General features: G+C 45.9%; 1 protein-coding gene across 1 annotated transcript; it reads right to left on the bottom strand.

Moving 5' to 3' along the window:
* Nucleotides 1-4,597: 4,597 nt before the first annotated feature.
* FAM240A (family with sequence similarity 240 member A) lies at nt 4,598-13,878 on the bottom strand. Its single transcript, XM_012771042.2, has 2 exons — nt 13,730-13,878; nt 4,598-4,688 (listed from the first exon to the last, which is right to left on the bottom strand). The coding sequence occupies exons 1-2, from the start codon at nt 13,870-13,872 to the stop codon at nt 4,598-4,600; spliced, it is 234 nt and encodes a 77-aa protein (XP_012626496.1). The 5' UTR covers nt 13,873-13,878.
* Nucleotides 13,879-16,388: the final 2,510 nt, after the last annotated feature.

The raw sequence follows: 16,388 nt of genomic DNA, 5'->3' as shown, positions 1-16,388 counted from the left end.
ATCACATTTACTAAGGGTACAAAGAATGCTAATGCACAGCTCTGGAAATGCGTGTGGATTGTACACCCAGCTCATCATCTAAGTCTTCTGGGAAGGCAAATCGGTTCACTTTTGCTGGGCACTTTTCAGTAGTTTCAAAACCTCTAATGATTTCTGGATGCTTTGGCCTACCTAGCATTTGCATTCTAAGAATGACTTTTCATCAGAGAAACATGCAAAGAAAAATGGACAAGGATGCTCATTGGTGCTATGAATATTTAGAGTTACATTTCTATACTTGAGTACTGGTCAATAAATCATAGTTCATTGATTTGCACTACCTTGAGGTCATTAACACGGTAATGTATTTGTACATTAAGTGGGCATTTGCTTGGGATAAATTGCTGGATGACAAAAACAGGTATGGTAGGGTTCTATTTTATATAAATGAATGAATGTACTTTCTAGGGCTTGGCTGAGAACATCCTATGGGAAGAATTGTGTCCTTTTGGGCACAGCCACCTGTCCTAGCCACTTACTTTGGAGGCACAGAGCAAACATTTGGCCTTTCAGGTTGTGCTTTGGGCGGGTGACGAGTTTGCCCTTCGCCACTCTGTCTGGCATGTGAATATATGTGACAGACAAGAATACCCTTCCTCACCTCCCACTAGGCCCAAGAACAGGGCTCATCATTATTTAGATCCTACTGCATTCATAAGGGAAGGGTTTCAAATCACACACTTGGTGTGCACAAATACATAGATATGCAAAACCTGCCCTGTCCATATTATAGCAAATCATTAAGAAAAATGAGATATATAGTATGAGAGATAGACAGGTTAAAAGAACAGGAAGGCAGGATCCATGAATATCCCATTTACGAATAAGGAGACAGAGAATGGATTCCTCTCGGTCTTGTCTGGCGTCTCAGCTATTCCAGGACCTTTGTAACCAGACCTCTGCAGTATTAATACGCGTGCTCTGCTGAACTGCCTCCCTCGCCCCTCCTTTCTTCCTCCTCCTTCTTCCTAACTGGTTCCTGATAGAAACAGCCATGTTCCAGAGCGAATTCTTCTAAACCCCGTGCAAGAGTCTTTCCAGAAAGCTGCACTGTCTCTCCCTCCGCCAGTGTTCCTTCCTCAGTTTGCTGCCTGCCTGCTTTGTTCCCGTCCCTCTGCTTGCCTCGCGACCCCTGAACACTCGGGAGCCGTCTTCCAAGTCAGCCTTCTGGGTCCGGGAGGGCCCGAATGAAGCCACTGTCAAGAACATGGGGCTCGGACCACCTGTCAGTAAAGGCACCACAGGACAGCAGGTGAAAATATGTTTATTGGGGGGAAACTACAAGCAGAGAAGCACACCCCAGAGTTAGGCTTAGGCCCTCCACGGCCGGACTGGGCACATCGTGGAAAAGTTCCAGAAGCACCGCCCCCCTGTAAAGTCCCTCATTCTTTAGACCAAATGGAAACATTTGTGCAATTATGAAATACTGAGAGCTTCCTGGCCAGGAAGTGGCCTTGTAAGAAGAGACGCCCCTGAGGCTCAGCAACTGGTATCAGTGTGTTTTATGTTGACTAACTCAGAAAGCCAAGCTAGCTCTCTGCTACAAGTGACAGGAAATAAGCCTCTAGCAGCATCTATCTAGTCCTCTCAGCCCTGCTTTGAATGGGGTTATTATTCAAAAGTTTCTCATAAAACAACGTGCTTGTGCTGTATGCAAACACTCCATTCATTCACTCAACAGCTATGTTTTGTGTCTCCTAACATAGGAGCCTTGTTCCCGTCCCTCGGGCTGTGCCAGATGCCCAGGCAGCTGGGGTTCTGCCTCGGGGCACCCTGAGGTGGGTCCAGGGTCTTTCTGCCCCTCTGGCCCTGCCGGTTCCCCAAGCCTGAGGGTGCTGCCACACCCCTTTCATAGCCTGCGCCCACTGCATCTCTCAGGCTCTGCCAAAGCTGGCCCCACACCCACCAGGGGCTTTAACCTGGGAGCCTCCCAGAGATCAGAGAAAAGGAAGCAGTGTCTGCTCATCTCCAGGGAGGCAGGGTTTCCCAGGAGCAGCAGCTAGGAATATTCATACTCTGAGAGGTCCCTGTGCCCGGCCGGAGAGGCAGAATGGACTGAGAGCAGGGCTTCGAGGTCTGACTCACCTTCCAAGTCTCTGTTTAGACCTTGGACAAACTAACCCGGTGTTTTGCATGCATCTACCAGGATCCACAGAGACTTGTTTTTCCTAGAAGAGAATGCTGCTGGGGTTTTAAAAGTGGTGAGTTGCATCCACATAGGTGAACACAAAAATTTGAGTTTATGTATCCGTCTGCAGAGTAATTTCATTCTACTTGTATTTATGTACTTTACAAAAAAGCACCTAAAACATTTAGGTGCTTTAGTAACCCAAACATATCAATAAAAGTCTCTTTAATGCAGATTTGGCCCAAAGCAGGATAGAGCCCCCAAAAGTCAATAATGCTTGAGTATTTCAAAAGATAGACATCATTTTTTATTTTATTTTTTATTTCTTTTCTTTTTTTCTTTCTTTCTTCTTTTTCTTTCTTTTGTAGAGACAAGTTCTACAGGCTGGTCTTGAACTTCTGGCCTAAAGTGATCCTCCAGCCTCGGCCTCCTGAGTAACTGGGATTATAGGTGTGAGCCACTGCTCCCAGCAGATGCCCTCTTTAATTCTCAGGGACAGAATAGTCATAAACCATTTCACTTGTCAACACACCAGCGATCAAACTTTTCCCCATGGAAGTAGGCTTTCCAAATGCAAAACCTCATCTTCCCTCTCACCATCTCTTTGGCCACAAGTTCATCATTCTCTCCAAGCTGACCCTGCTGGCTTGTACACTTTTCCCTGGAGATCAGCGTGGAACCAGCCAAGATTTATGCCGAGTCTCTACTCCCATCTAGAAGGCCATACAGGCCCTGAGATACCAATGTTCATACTCCCTAAAGAGAGTCCTGGGAGAGTACTGTTCTACAATGCCCAGGCAGCGATATTGATGATCCTGACCCTGGGTAGGCCTAGGCTAACGTGTGTGTTTGTGTGTTAGCTTTTAACAAAAAAGTATAAAAGTGAGGACTAAACTCTGATCTTTCTCTTTTGCTAAACACTCCTTCTTAAGGAGGCCAGCTGGGTCAGGCTGACAAATGCTAAATTCCCACTAAGCAGCTTTTGTTAACCAAATAAATCGGTGGTTTACTTCCCAACCTGATTCTGGTATGGCATTAACATCTTCTAAAAGATAAGAAGCCCCTATCGTAACTCAAGCATCCTAGCAGATGCCTATCATAAATTTAAAATATCTTAACTCAGGCTTCCTAGCAGGCAGCTATCGTAAATTTAAAATGTCCTCCTGTCTGGACCTCCCAGAGTGCTCACACCCTTATCTTAAAATAAACATATCCCTTCTGGTCTTCTAGATAAAGTCTAACTCTCTCAGCCAATGGCCAGCCAAGAAATCAAGAAATCTTTAAACCCACCTATAACCTGTAAGCCCCCTTTGGAGATGTCCCTCCTTTTTGGGCCAAACCAATGTGTGCCTCTCATGTATTGATTTGTGACTTTGCCTGTAACCCCTGTCTCTCTGGAAATGTATAAAACTGAACTATAATCCAGCCACTGCCAGTCCACTTGCCCAAGGCCTCTTGAAAGTGGCTCCTGGTCATGGTCCTCAAATTTGGCTCAGAATAAATCTCTTTAAAATTATTTTGCAGACTTTGTTTTCTTTTCCATTTACAAAAGTAAAAAAAAAATTTAACTTATAAAAAATTCCCTTCCCCTAGTTAGAAATTGTCACCCAAGGCCCAGTTACAGTTTGCACTCTCAGAAGCACAACCCCCTGGTGCTTTTGGACCTGAGACATGGCGAGGGAGTGACCGTGACATTTCAAAGTCCAGAATCTGTGTGCCAAACACTCTGTTGGGGTGGCCAGATACGTTCTGGCTGGGCTGACAGAGAGCTGACCAGTGCAAACACGTGGAGCCCAAAAATAATAAAATGAAGAGCACATGCACAGTCATGGCAAGACAACCAAGTTTTATTCACATTATCCCGATGTTACTGCTCTCGGTAAACATGTTTTTGAAAAAGCCGATTAAATTTTTTAGGAAGAGAAAAGAATACTAGGTCAATTTATTTTCAAATCTCATTTTAATGACTATTTACAATAGTTCTATTTCTGCAGATAGGTGCATTTCTCTTCTCATAAAAAGAAAACAAGAGAAAGAATTACATAAAACTATGTTTCCTAGGTAAAATGGTAGGGCAAAAACTACAGTGCAATATTTAAATAAAGTATGACCATCAAGATCAGGAATCCGCCAGTGTGCTTAGAGTTTAAAATATTTGGGTTTCAAAATCAGAAGTTAGTTATATGGAAATAAAGTATGTTGCATGGAGCTTTGACATTAAATATACTTGTCTTTTGAGACATTTGGGGTAGTAACCTGGCCTCCATGCAGAGAGGACTCTCATTGGAGCACTGGGGAAGGATTTGCAGGGGAAACAATAGTGAGAGACCTGTTTGGGACAGCAAAGGGACTCAGGCATTTGCATTGACTTCTCCTAGCAGCGTGACCTCAGCATTTTGAATCCCCTTGGGTCAATGAAGCAGGAAGCTCTCAGCCAACATTTGCCCGCTTTTCAGTCTCATCTGGATTGTTCCGCAGCCTCAGCTTTGTTTCTAGCCTCTGCTTCCATTCTTCTCGGAGCCTGAAAATAGACACAAAACACAGACAGATGGAGCATTCATCTCCATGGCTGCTGCTGCTGCAGGGAAACTTCCTTCCTTTTTTCGTTTTTTTTTTTTTTTCCCCTGAAGGTGTGTGTGTGTGTGTGTCTATGTGTGTGTGTGTTCGGGTTTTAAAAAGTAGGCAGAGGACTTATAAGTTTAAATATGTATATTATATTTATATAAATGAGAGCGAACAGACTCTCACATCTGTTAAAACTATTCTGATCTTAACCCTCTGAATTTTCCTTTGAGAATGTATTATATTTAAAGTCAAGGAGAATAAACCTGTAAATCTAGAATTCTTTAGACACCAAAGCTGTCTTTCAAAAACAGGGGTGAAAAAAAAGTCATTTTGTCAAAAAGACACCTGTACTTGAATGTTTACAATTCACGATGGCAAAGATGTGGAATCAACCTTAGTGCCCATCATGCATGAGTGGATTAACAAAATGTGGTATATGTGTACCATGGAGTACTGCTCAGCATAAAAAGAAATAAATCAGTGTCTTTTGCAGCAATTTGGTTGGAACAGGAGACCATTATCCTAAGTGAAGAATCTCAAGAATAGAAAAACTAACACCACATGTACTCTCTAATAATTCGAAACTAATTGATGTGCACAGAGGGAAGTAAAATCATTGGAAATTAAGAAGGTGGGATGTGGAGGTGGGAGGTGGGGAGGCGTAAAAACCTACCTAATGGTTATAATAAACTCTATTCGGGTGATGGGCACATTAATAGCTCTGACAAAAGCATTATAAAAGCTATCCATGTAACAAAAACATCTGTACCCCCTTAAAATTTTGAAATAAAAAAAAGAAAAAATAGATGAAATAAAGATTTTTTTATAGGTACAAAAATTGAAAGAAATCATCACCATCAGATTGTCACTACATGACATGTTAAAGGAAGTCCTTGAAGCAGAAGGAAATGACACAAGATGGAAATCTGGACCTACACAATATGATGAAGGGCACCTGAAAAGCACCTACATGGGTGTATATCAATAATTGTTTTTTTACTATTTAAATCTCTTTAAAAAATAATCAACTATTGAAAGCAAAGCTGTTGATGATATATTGCGGCATTTATAACGTATGTGGAAGTAAAGGTGTACTTTGTCCAATAACACAAAGGCCAGGAGGGGAGAAATGGGATTTTACCATTGTAAGGTTCTTACACTACACAGGAAATGATAAAATATCGCCTGAAGGTAGACTGTGATAATTTAAGGATGTATATTATAAATCCTAAAGCCACAACTGAAATAACAAAGAGATATATTTGAAAAGCCAACAAAAGAGGTAAAATAGATTCATAAAAAATACTCAGTTGATCCAAAAGAATGCAGAAAAAGAGAAAGGAGACCAAATGTGGTGGCTCATCCCTGTAATCCTAGCCCTTTGGGAGGCTGAGGCAGGAGGATTGCTTGAGCCCAGTCAACAGAACAAGGCCTTGACTCAAAATAAATAAATAAATAAATAAATAAATAAATAAATAAAAATACATAAATAAATAAATTACTTAAAAGAGAGAAAGGAAATAAAGAACAGATGAGAGAAACAGGAAACCAATAGCAAGATGGCAGAATTAAACCAAATCATACCAATCAATATTAATGGTGTGTAAACAATCCAATTAAAATTCAAAAATTCTAAAATTGGATTTAAAAAGGCAGTATCAAAATATATGCTGCCTACAGGAAATCCACTTTAAATATGAAGACACAAATAGGTTAAAAGTAAAAAGATAAAACAATTCCATGTTAACCCTAATCAAAGAAAGCTGGAGTGGTTTATATCAGGCAAAGCAGATTTCATAGCAAAAAATATTACCAAAGAAAAAGAGGGTCATTTTGTAATAAAAGGGTCAATTCATCAGGAGGATATAGTAATCTTAAACATTTATGAACCTAGTAACAGAGCTTCAAAATACAGGAAGCAAAATGTGACAGAATGGTGAGGAGAAATAGACAAATCTACAATTATAGTCATATATTTCAATACCCATCTTTCAACAATTAAAAAACAAGCATGCAGGCCGGGCGCTGTGGCTCACGCCTGTAATCCTAGCTCTTGGGAGGCCGAGGCGGGCGGATTGCTCAAGGTCAGGAGTTCAAAACCAGCCTGAGCAAGAGCGAGACCCCGTCTCTACTATAAACAGAAAGAAATTAATTGGCCAACTGATATATATATAAAAAATAAGCCGGGCATAGTGGCACATGCCTGTAGTCCCAGCTACTCGGGAGGCTGAGGCAGAAGGATCACTCGAGCCCAGGAGTTTGAGGTTGCTGTGAGCTAGGCTGACGCCACGGCACTCACTCTAGCCTGGACAACAAAGTGAGACTCTGTCTCAAAAAAAAAAAAAAAAAAAAAAAAAAAAAAAAAAAAAAAAAACAAAAAAAACAAGCATGCAAAAAATAAGTATATAAAACACTTGAACATTATCAACCAACTTGACACAATTAACATTTATAGAACATTCCCCCCAACAACAGCAGCAGAACACACATTCTTTTTAAATGTACATGGAATATTTACCAAGATAGAAAATATTCTGGGCTATAAAACAAGCCTCAATAAATTTAAAGGGATTGAATTTATACAAAGTATATTCTCTGACCATGATAATTAAGTTAGAATCAATAACAGAAAGCTATACAGAATATCTCCTAAATATTTTGAAACTAAATAACACAATTCTAAATAACCCATAAATTAAAGAAACAGGCTAGGTGCAGTGGCTCATGCCTGTAATCCTAGCACTCTGAGAGCCAAGGCAGGAGGATCATTTGAGCTCAGGAGTCAAGACCAGTCTGAGCAAGAGGGAGACACCATCTCTACTAAAAAAATAGAAAGAAATTAGCTGGACAACTAAAAATGTATAGAAAAAATTAGCCGGGCATGGTGGTGCATGCCTGTAGTCCCAGCTTCTCGGGAGGCTGAGACAGGAGGGTAACCTGAGCCCAGGAGTTTGAGGTTGCTGTGAGCTAGGCTGATGCCACAGCACTCAGAGTGAGACTCTGTCTCAAAAAAAGAAACAATCAGAAATTAAAATTTAAAAAATCAATTATAGTGACATCAAATATGAAATAAGGATAAATCTGACAAAAGATATGTATGAGCTGTATACTGAAAACTGCAAACCATTGTTGAAAGAAATTAAAGTAGATCTAAATAAAGAGAGAAATATATTGTGTTCATATATCAGAGACTCTAAATATTGCTAGAATGTCAATTCTCCTCAAATTGATCTATAGATTCAATTCTGTTCAATCAAACCCAGTATGTTATCTGAAATAATAGAAATCAACAAGCTGATTCCAAAATTCACATGGAAATGCAAAGGACCTATTAATAGAATAACCAAGACAACTTTGAAAAAGAAGAAAAAGTTGTAAGACTTACACTACCTGACTTTAAGAATTATTATAAAGGTAAGCAACCAAAACAGTGTGTCGTTGGTGCCAATGGATATATAAATCAAGGGAACAGAAGGAGAGCCTCCAAATAGACCTACACATGTGTGAGTAATTGATTTTCAACAAAAGTGCAAAGGTGATACAGTGGAGGAAGGACAGTCTTTTCAACAGAAGGTGCTGGAACCATTGGATAATCCATACCTCACATTTTATTAAATGATTAAGTCAAAATAAATTATTAATGTAAATATAAAACTTAAAATCATAAGACCACTAGAAATAGAACCTAGAAGGTAGTCTTTCCAACCGTGAAATAGGCAAAGATTTCTTATATACAACAGCAAAAACAAAAATCTATAAAACATTTTTTGATAAATTAGACTTGATCAAAATTGGGAACTTTTCTGCAAAAGAATTAACCGAAAGAAAGTAAGAAGACAATGATGAAGAGAAGAGAAGAAACTAGTGAAATATGAATAGTTCCTGTCTCATTAAGGAGGTAAGGAGATCAACTCAAAACGTAAGAAGAGAATAAAAAACAACAGAGAAAAGGGGAAACAGAACACTCTAAGTAACTAAGATGGTAGAAACAGTCAATTATAATAAATGTAAACAGACTAAACTCAACAATTAATGACTAAAACATGTCCGATTGGAAAAACATCTAATCTAACTATATGCTGATGAGAAAAGACACATCTAAACGATAAGGACAAAGGTACGCTGAAAACAAAAAAAGGGAAAAAAGATATATAAGGCAAATATTAATAAAAACAAAGTTTGTGTGGTTATATTAATAGCCAATAAAAAGACTTTCAAACGAAATGATAAAGAAAGTCACTGCCTTATGATAAAACGTTTCACTTCACCATGAAAAAATTTTACACTTTTAAACATGTATGCAGCTAATTGTCTCAAAATAAATACAGAGAAAATTAATGAGGCTATGTGGATTATGAAGAGGTGTTGAGGAGCAAGGAAAATAGTGCTCTTGTTTTCCAATATAAAATTTCTAAAACAACCTTTATTATAGAAGATTAGAACTCCTACGTATCCACCCCCAGCTTCAGCAACTCGTGGCTAATCGTGTTTTCCACATCATATTGCCCCTGCATTTTAAACAGAATAATTAGATTTAGCTGTTTTATCCTTAAAAGATAAGAACTTTTTCAAAAAGAAACTACCTTGCCATCATCACACTTAAAAAATGAACCAGAGGTACTGGATCTCATCGAATATTCAGCCAGCTCATGATCCCCAAATTGCCTTACAGTTTTTAACAGTTTGATTGGTTGAAGCAGGATCCAAATAAAGCACATACGTTTTTGTTTGTTGCTGTATCTTCTAAATTTCTCTTCTCTTCTCTTCTCTTCTCCTCTCCTCTCCTCTCCTCTCCTCTCCTCTCCTCTCCTCTCCTCTCTTCTCTTCTCTTCTCTTCTTTTCTTTTTTTTGAAACAGAGTCTCACTTTGTTGCCCAGGCTAGAGTGAGTGCCGTGGCGTCAGCCTAGCTCACAGCAACCTCAAACTCCTGGGCTCAAGCAATCCTGCCTCAGCTTCCTGAGTAGCTGGGACTACAGGCATGCGCCACCATGCCCGGCTAATTTTTTCTATATATATTAGTTGGCCAATTAATTTCTTTCTATTTTTTTAGTAGAGACGGGGTCTCGCTCAGGCTGGTTTCGAACTCCCGACCTTGAGCAATCCACCGGCCTCGACCTCCCAGAGTGCTAGGATTACAGGCGTGAGCCACCGTGCCTGGCCTTAAATTTCTTTTAATCTGTAAATTCTCCCTCATGTTTCCCCTTCCCTTGCAATTTGTTGGAAACCCGATCATTCTGGAGAGTTTGTGCAGTCTGGATTTTGCTGACTGCATTCCTGTGTGACTTTAACCTACTCCTGTCTCCTGTACGTTCTGTTTTTTTTTTTTTTTTCTTTTTGAGACAGAGTCTCATTCTGTTGCCTGGGCTAGAGTGCGGTGGCATCAGCCTAGCTCACAGCAACCTCAAACTCCTGGGCTCAAGTGATCCTCCTGCCTCAGCCTCCCGAGTAGCTGGGACTACAGGCATGCGCCACCATGCTCGGCTAATTTTTTCTATATATTTTTAGTTGGCCAATTAATTTCTTTCCATTTTTAGTAGAGACGGGGGTCTCATTCTTGCTCTGGCTGGTCTCAAACTCCTGACCTTGAGCGATCCGCCCGCCTCGGCCTCCCAGAGTGCTAGGATTACAGGTGTGAGCCACCACACCTGGCCTGTATGTTCTGTTAATGGGAGTGTAAAACTAGAGGCTGGATGAGATTCAGGTTCATTTTCCTTCCGACAAACTACTTCACACTGCACGGGCGAGAGGATGGACAGCCATCGCCTCTGGCTGTATCTCTCTGTTTTGTTTTGTTTTTTTTGATGTTAGCAAACACACTGATGATCCTTGCTTAGATCCAATTTACTTTCATTAGACGTCACCAAACGTTGTTTATGTCTGTCTGTCCCTTGTCATCTGTGTCTGCAGCCTGCAGCAGTGGAGGAGGTGCGGCCGGCAGGAGCTGTGGCCCGGCAGGCAGGCGAGAGGTCACTGCTAGAACAGGACCCCGCGCCGGGAGGGTGCGGGGAAGACACAGGTGGAGTCACCCTCTGGTCCTCTCACCACTGTCGACAGAACCCAGCCAGAGGCCAGAGGAGAGGGGACCCAAGGGCCAGCGCGGGAGAAGGGGTCTGCTGAGGGACGGCACTTGCTGGGGGGGCGGGGGGCAGAGGAGACAATCCAGCCTGGCAGGGGAGCCGGGAGTGGGGAGAGTCCTGGCTCAGAGAGAGCCCGGTCCACGGTCCCGAATACAGCCAGTCACGAGCGCCTAGTGTATGCTCAGCACTGCAGTGGGGACTTTGGAGAATACAGAAGATTATGCAAAAATGGCTATTTCTCTGCTCCACAGATGTGGCAAGCTCTTCTCTTGCCTCAGCCACGTGCACGTGTCATTTCTCCTGCCCGGAATGCTCTTCTCCATTCTCCCTGTTTCCCCTGGCTCTCCTTTGCCTGCAAGACATCACGGGGTCAGGGCAGCGGACCTGGGCGTGGGCGACACGCCTCCCGCCAGCTCTGCAGGCAGCTGCGCCCCGGGGGCCAAGGGAGCCCGCTGAAGCTGGGAGCGCCCTGGGACCACAGCAGGGAGCACTTGGGCCCGCGGTGGGCAGATGGGAGGTGGCAGCATGTGTGTCGGCTCCCTGACCAATTGCAAAACGGGGGACGTCCATGCACACCCTGTGCTCATCGGGAGCCCAGACGCTTCATCTGCACTGAAAGAAAAAGAGGAAGCGTGCGCTCCCTCTGGCCACGCTCAAAGGGCGGCGAGTCTCCAGCGCCTCTCTTACTTGGCTAGTGTCTGCTTCTCTATGATAAAAGTAACGGCGAGGAGACTGTGGCCCAGGGAGACCTGGGAGCTCACCCCAGGGACCCAGAGTGTGGGCCACGCAGCCGGCGGCTGCAGGGGTCTGCTCTCGCCCCCGCCCGCTCTTGCCACTGCCTCTTACTCTTGCCTTCCTCCTCCAAGCGATGTCTTCCTTTGCCACTTCGCTGCTGCTGCATCAGACCCTGGATTACGCGGAGAGGAGAGGAGGGAGGGCGGCTGCTATTCCTGAGCCCTGACCCCGGGCCAGCGCCACGCTGGGTGCTTTAGGTACATTTTCATATTCAAGCCTTCTAACAGCCTAGTGATCTGGGGCATCTTTTCCACTCTGTGACGGGACAACCTAGAGTGGTGACCAGAGCAGAGGCCCCCTGGAGCTGGGCTACACGGCTCAAATCAGAAGAGGGGGTGGAGGATAAACAAGTTAGGGTCTTCTGCCATCCCACCAACCAGAAAGTTTATTTCCTTGCAGGCTTTTGTTATATGCATAGATAATACTGTATAAATGTTTTAACAAACTGCGCAATTTGGTTCAGAGCCTGTTTTGTTCACCCCTTGGCTTGCGCCTCTCTTGGAGCCTCTGGTCTCTGCCTCTTCCTCAGTCAGTTTCACTCCACGTGAGGCCTTTTGCAAATTCCCCGGGGAACTCACATGGTATGGGACTCTGGAGGGCCTGGCCTGGGGAAAGGAAGATGGTGGAGATCAAAGAAATGACTGGCAGCTCAACTCAGCTTCTCCGGGAATGCCCGGATGCGACGCCCAGCACTACACTTCAGCAGGTAGGACAGTGGCCGGGAAGAGGACTGAGCAGGTCTCTGTAAGTGGAAGAGGCTGGGTTCTCCCCAGAGCTCAGGAGGGGGTTTGGGAAGAGAACAGTGAGTTTCTCACTGTGAATTAAGGCGTGTTCTCAGCCCTGCAGCCACGAGCCATGGGCCCTGCTGTCTGGTCAGCTCACACTGTCCCTTGCCATGCATGAGCTGTGGCCTCAGCAAGCAGCCAGCCAGCTGAGCTGCTCCTTTGGAGGGAGAGAAACCCAGACAGGCTCTCCCTCTCCGCACCCTTGGTGGCTTCCCACAGCTGTGTGTGAGGGCACTGAGCTGGCACCGTCTCCACAGTGACCACGACCCTCCTCCGCACACAGGCGTAACTACTCTCCACTGCTTGGACTCGCTCAGCCGGACCGAGGACGCAGGACAGAGGGAGAGATCCTGCCGGCCGGCCGCCCCCAGGAACCACGGGGGCATCCTGTGTCTTCACCCAAACGTGCACTGAGAATTGGTCACTGTCACCTTTGCTTGATTGCTTTTCGCAGGCACATTTGCTGCCCCCCTTCCTCCCTGATTTAGGGTAACCCTTGTGTGCTAGACAGGCGAGATGGTGACAGAAAGGAGAGATTTTTTCAGTTTATAAAGATAAGAATTAATGGACTGTGAGCATAGAATATTCAAATGGTTATGTCCTGTAAGACTGTGGTCCCACCTTCCGTGCTGTGGACCAATACCGGTGCGAGGCCTGTTGGGAACTGGGCTGCCCAGCAGGCGGTGAGCGGCAGGCAGGCGAGGCTTCATCTGTATTTACAGCTGCTCCCGTCACTCGCGTCGCAGCCTGAGCTCCGCCTCCTGTCAGCTCAGCAGCAGCCGCAGATTCTCCCAGGAGCCTGAGCCCTGCTGTACACTGCGCGGGCGAGGGAGCGATCCTGGTTGCGGCTCCTGTGAGAATCTAGCGCCGCTGACCCGAGCCGGAGCCGAGGCGCTGATGCTGGCGCCGGGGAGCGGCTGCAAACACAGATGATCACTGGCAGAGAGGGCTGACCGCACAATGAATGTGGTGCGCTTGAATCTCCTGAAACTATTCTCCTGCCCCGGTCCCACCTTCCATGAAACCCCTCCCTGGTGCCAAAAAGGTTGGGGACTGCTGCTCTAAGATATCCATCTGGCATCTTCTGGGGAAATCAATTTTGCTTTTGCAAATCAACGAGATGATAATGGTGTGTCATTGAGGGTTCACTGATTGTCACAAATGCACCACTGTGGTGCAGATGTTGGCAGTGGGGCAGTTGTGTATATGGGGGGGGCAGGGGGTAAATGGGGACTCTTTGTACTTTCTGCTCAATTTTGCCATGAACCTATAACTTCCCTAAACAATACCACCTATTTTAAAAATGAGTTAATTTTAAAAGTAGACGAACAGCTCCGTACCTCCTCAGCGCACTCCTTCCCAGGCGATGCTCCTCCGACTCTCGGTAGCAAGTCTGCTTGCCGATCTCCCTCTCCCAGAAGCGCTTGAGCTCGTGACAGGTGTTCCTGCAGAAGACCTCGCGGCGCGCGTACTGATTGTTCATCCCCTGGAAGAGGAAAGAGCGCAGATCCCCTGTGAAACACGATCCCCGGGACTCCGCAGGGTGCGGGCGCCTGTGTGGACCAAGACCCTGCTGGGACAGGAGGGGACCCTGGCCAGCCACAGGACCTGTCCGTGGGGGGACACGCGTGGCCCAGGCCCTGCTGCTGGTCGTCGGGACGCAGCTGTGCGCACAGAAGCGGCCGCCTGAGCGCTCGGTGCCTGAGCAGGCTGCCCCGCGACAGGCACCTGGCAACACCTCTGTCCTTCCTCCCCCTCACAGGAGAATCTCTTCTCAACATGTTATCAGCAGGGAGTGTGAGCCAGGCGTTTCGTCCACCTCCGTCCATTCAGCTATCACAACATCTGCATGAGATGGGCTGTACCGTCATCATTTTGTAGCTGGGACGTCTGAGGAGTTCCGGAACTTGCTGTGGTCCCTCTGCTATAACTGGCGAGAGCAGGCTTCATACTTCTGCGAGTTTCCAAGCTCTTTACTAAAGGGGCTTGTCATAGAAAATGATTCCAGTGCCTGACGCTCCCCAAGCAAGCTGCTTTGAGGTACGTGTGTGCGTGCGCGTGCGCACATGTGGGCTCTGTGTGTGGAATGACACTTGTCAGACACTCCAAATGCCCACTTCTTTCCATGAAGAAACTCTGCTCAGCTCCCGGACCTGAGTGGGCCCAGCAGAGACTGCAGATGCTCCCGTCTGTGGGTGGGGCCCCACAGAGGGGTTGGGGACACGTGAGCCTGAGTGACTTGGCTTGGCTTCCCCCAAAGAGGGATGGGACCCCATGCCAGGAGGGGCCGTCAGTGGGGGAGTGGTGGGTCCAGACCTGCATCCTACAAGATGCTCTGGGGGTTGAGACTGGAGGGGCAAGGGTGGGTGCAGGGGAGGAGCCCAGGGAGAAGCTGTGACCAGGGTGGGCGGGGTGAGGTGACCAAGAGTGGGCAGGCTCCCAAGGGATCTGGAGGTCACTCTCCACAATCCAAGTGGGGCGTGAAGGAGAGGGGGTGCCGGTAGAGCCCCTCCTGGCTGTGCCTGCGCAAGGCGGGAACGCCAGAGGTGGGAGGCTGTGGAGGGCCGTGGAGGGCTGTGGGAGTGACCTTGAGTAGCGCCAGAAGGATGGGGTTTGAGTTGCCACCCAGGGGAAGCACCGGAGGGGCACCTGCCACGTGTGCCTAGAACCGAGGGTGAAGGTCCCGGCCACAGCCCTCTCACAGAGGGATGGGGACCGTGAGGCGAGAGGAGGAGATGGGTCTGAAGCCAGATGTTGACTCCAGACCTGTGTTTCCACGGCCTCGACATACCTTCTGTTTGTCACATAAATTCTCATGGCCTCCATTTCCGCATCACTATAGATTCTCTGAAGATCAAATCTGATCGAGATGTAAAAGTGTTTGGCAATTTATAATGTTCTGAATAAATGTAATGACGAGCTTGGCCCTGGCCTCTGCTTTTCGGGCTGTCGTCTGACACAGGGACACCCCCAGCCCAAGCTCATTGGATGTCATTGACAACCCCAAATAAGCGCTCATCCTTTGTTTACATAATATTAAGAGTTTGGCTTCTTGGGTATGTGACTGAGGTCCATTTATGTCTGTCCCCGGTCTGTTTAAGAACTCTTAGATGACAGGACAGGGTCCATTCTTAGGTCAAAAGGTGAAACGGCGTCCCACGTAGGACCACGCCCAGGGGAGCATTCAGTGAGAACTTTTGTCCTATGTCCATCCACCTCTGGTCCATCAGAGGGGCCTCACTGCACCCACTCACTGGGGGCGTCCCACGCGTGTAAGAAGGAAGAGACACGTTGTTCCGAGGAATAGCCGAGTTCCGTCTCGCCTGAAGATTGACGTCCACATCCGTCTCCATCTTCACCATGTTATTTCCCTTTTAGACAGACTATCTTGTTTTAGTCATTGCTCTCACTAGGAGCAGAACTGTAGCAGCTGCTATCACCACTTTCATGGCCTCCAGGAAACAAAATTAAATGACAACATTATAAATACACATTTAGGAAAATATAAAGATAAGGCAGAATGAAGGAATTGAAGGTATCTGCCCGCCTTCACTTCCGAGGGCTGACGCTGGGATAAGACAGGGTCCCTCCTGGGGTGACGTCAGCTGAAGCAGAGAGTGACATGAGTACAGACTCGTCATGGGTACTTCATGTAACAGGTGCTGGAATGGGGAGGCACAAGGAGGGTCCCCTGACCTGTCTGGGGCTTGGGGTGCTTCCTAGGGGAAGGGACATGCCGATGACAGCACTGCAGAGCCAGAGCCACAGAAGCACATGGGGATGGGGAAAGGACTGACTGCAAGGGGGCACGAAGCACTTCTTAGGTTACAGAAATGTCCTGTAGCTTGTTTATAGTGGTGATTATAAAGCAGTATACACTTGCTAAAACTTATCACACTCTACATTTAAAATGGGTGAACTGTAGTATACACGAGTTATACCTCAATAAACGTCGGGGGAAAGTTTCTTCTCTTGTCTTTGAACTGAAGATTCAGCCCA

The sequence above is a fragment of the Microcebus murinus genome, chromosome 1 (assembly GCF_040939455.1).
Source record: "Microcebus murinus isolate Inina chromosome 1, M.murinus_Inina_mat1.0, whole genome shotgun sequence".
Classification (NCBI taxonomy): Eukaryota; Metazoa; Chordata; class Mammalia; order Primates; family Cheirogaleidae; genus Microcebus; species Microcebus murinus.
The sequence above is the reverse complement of the archived record's forward strand: the minus strand, read 5'-3'. Positions and strand labels throughout refer to the sequence as shown.

Bases quoted from the DNA above. Each gene is read 5' to 3' on its own strand.
- FAM240A (XM_012771042.2), bottom strand. From the start codon at position 13,872: ATGAACAATCAGTACGCGCGCCGCGAGGTCTTCTGCAGGAACACCTGT. The intron at 4,689-13,729 runs GTACGGAGCTGT...GTCTATTTTCAG, and splicing joins GGAAGGAGTGCGCTGAGGAG to GCTCCGAGAAGAATGGAAGC.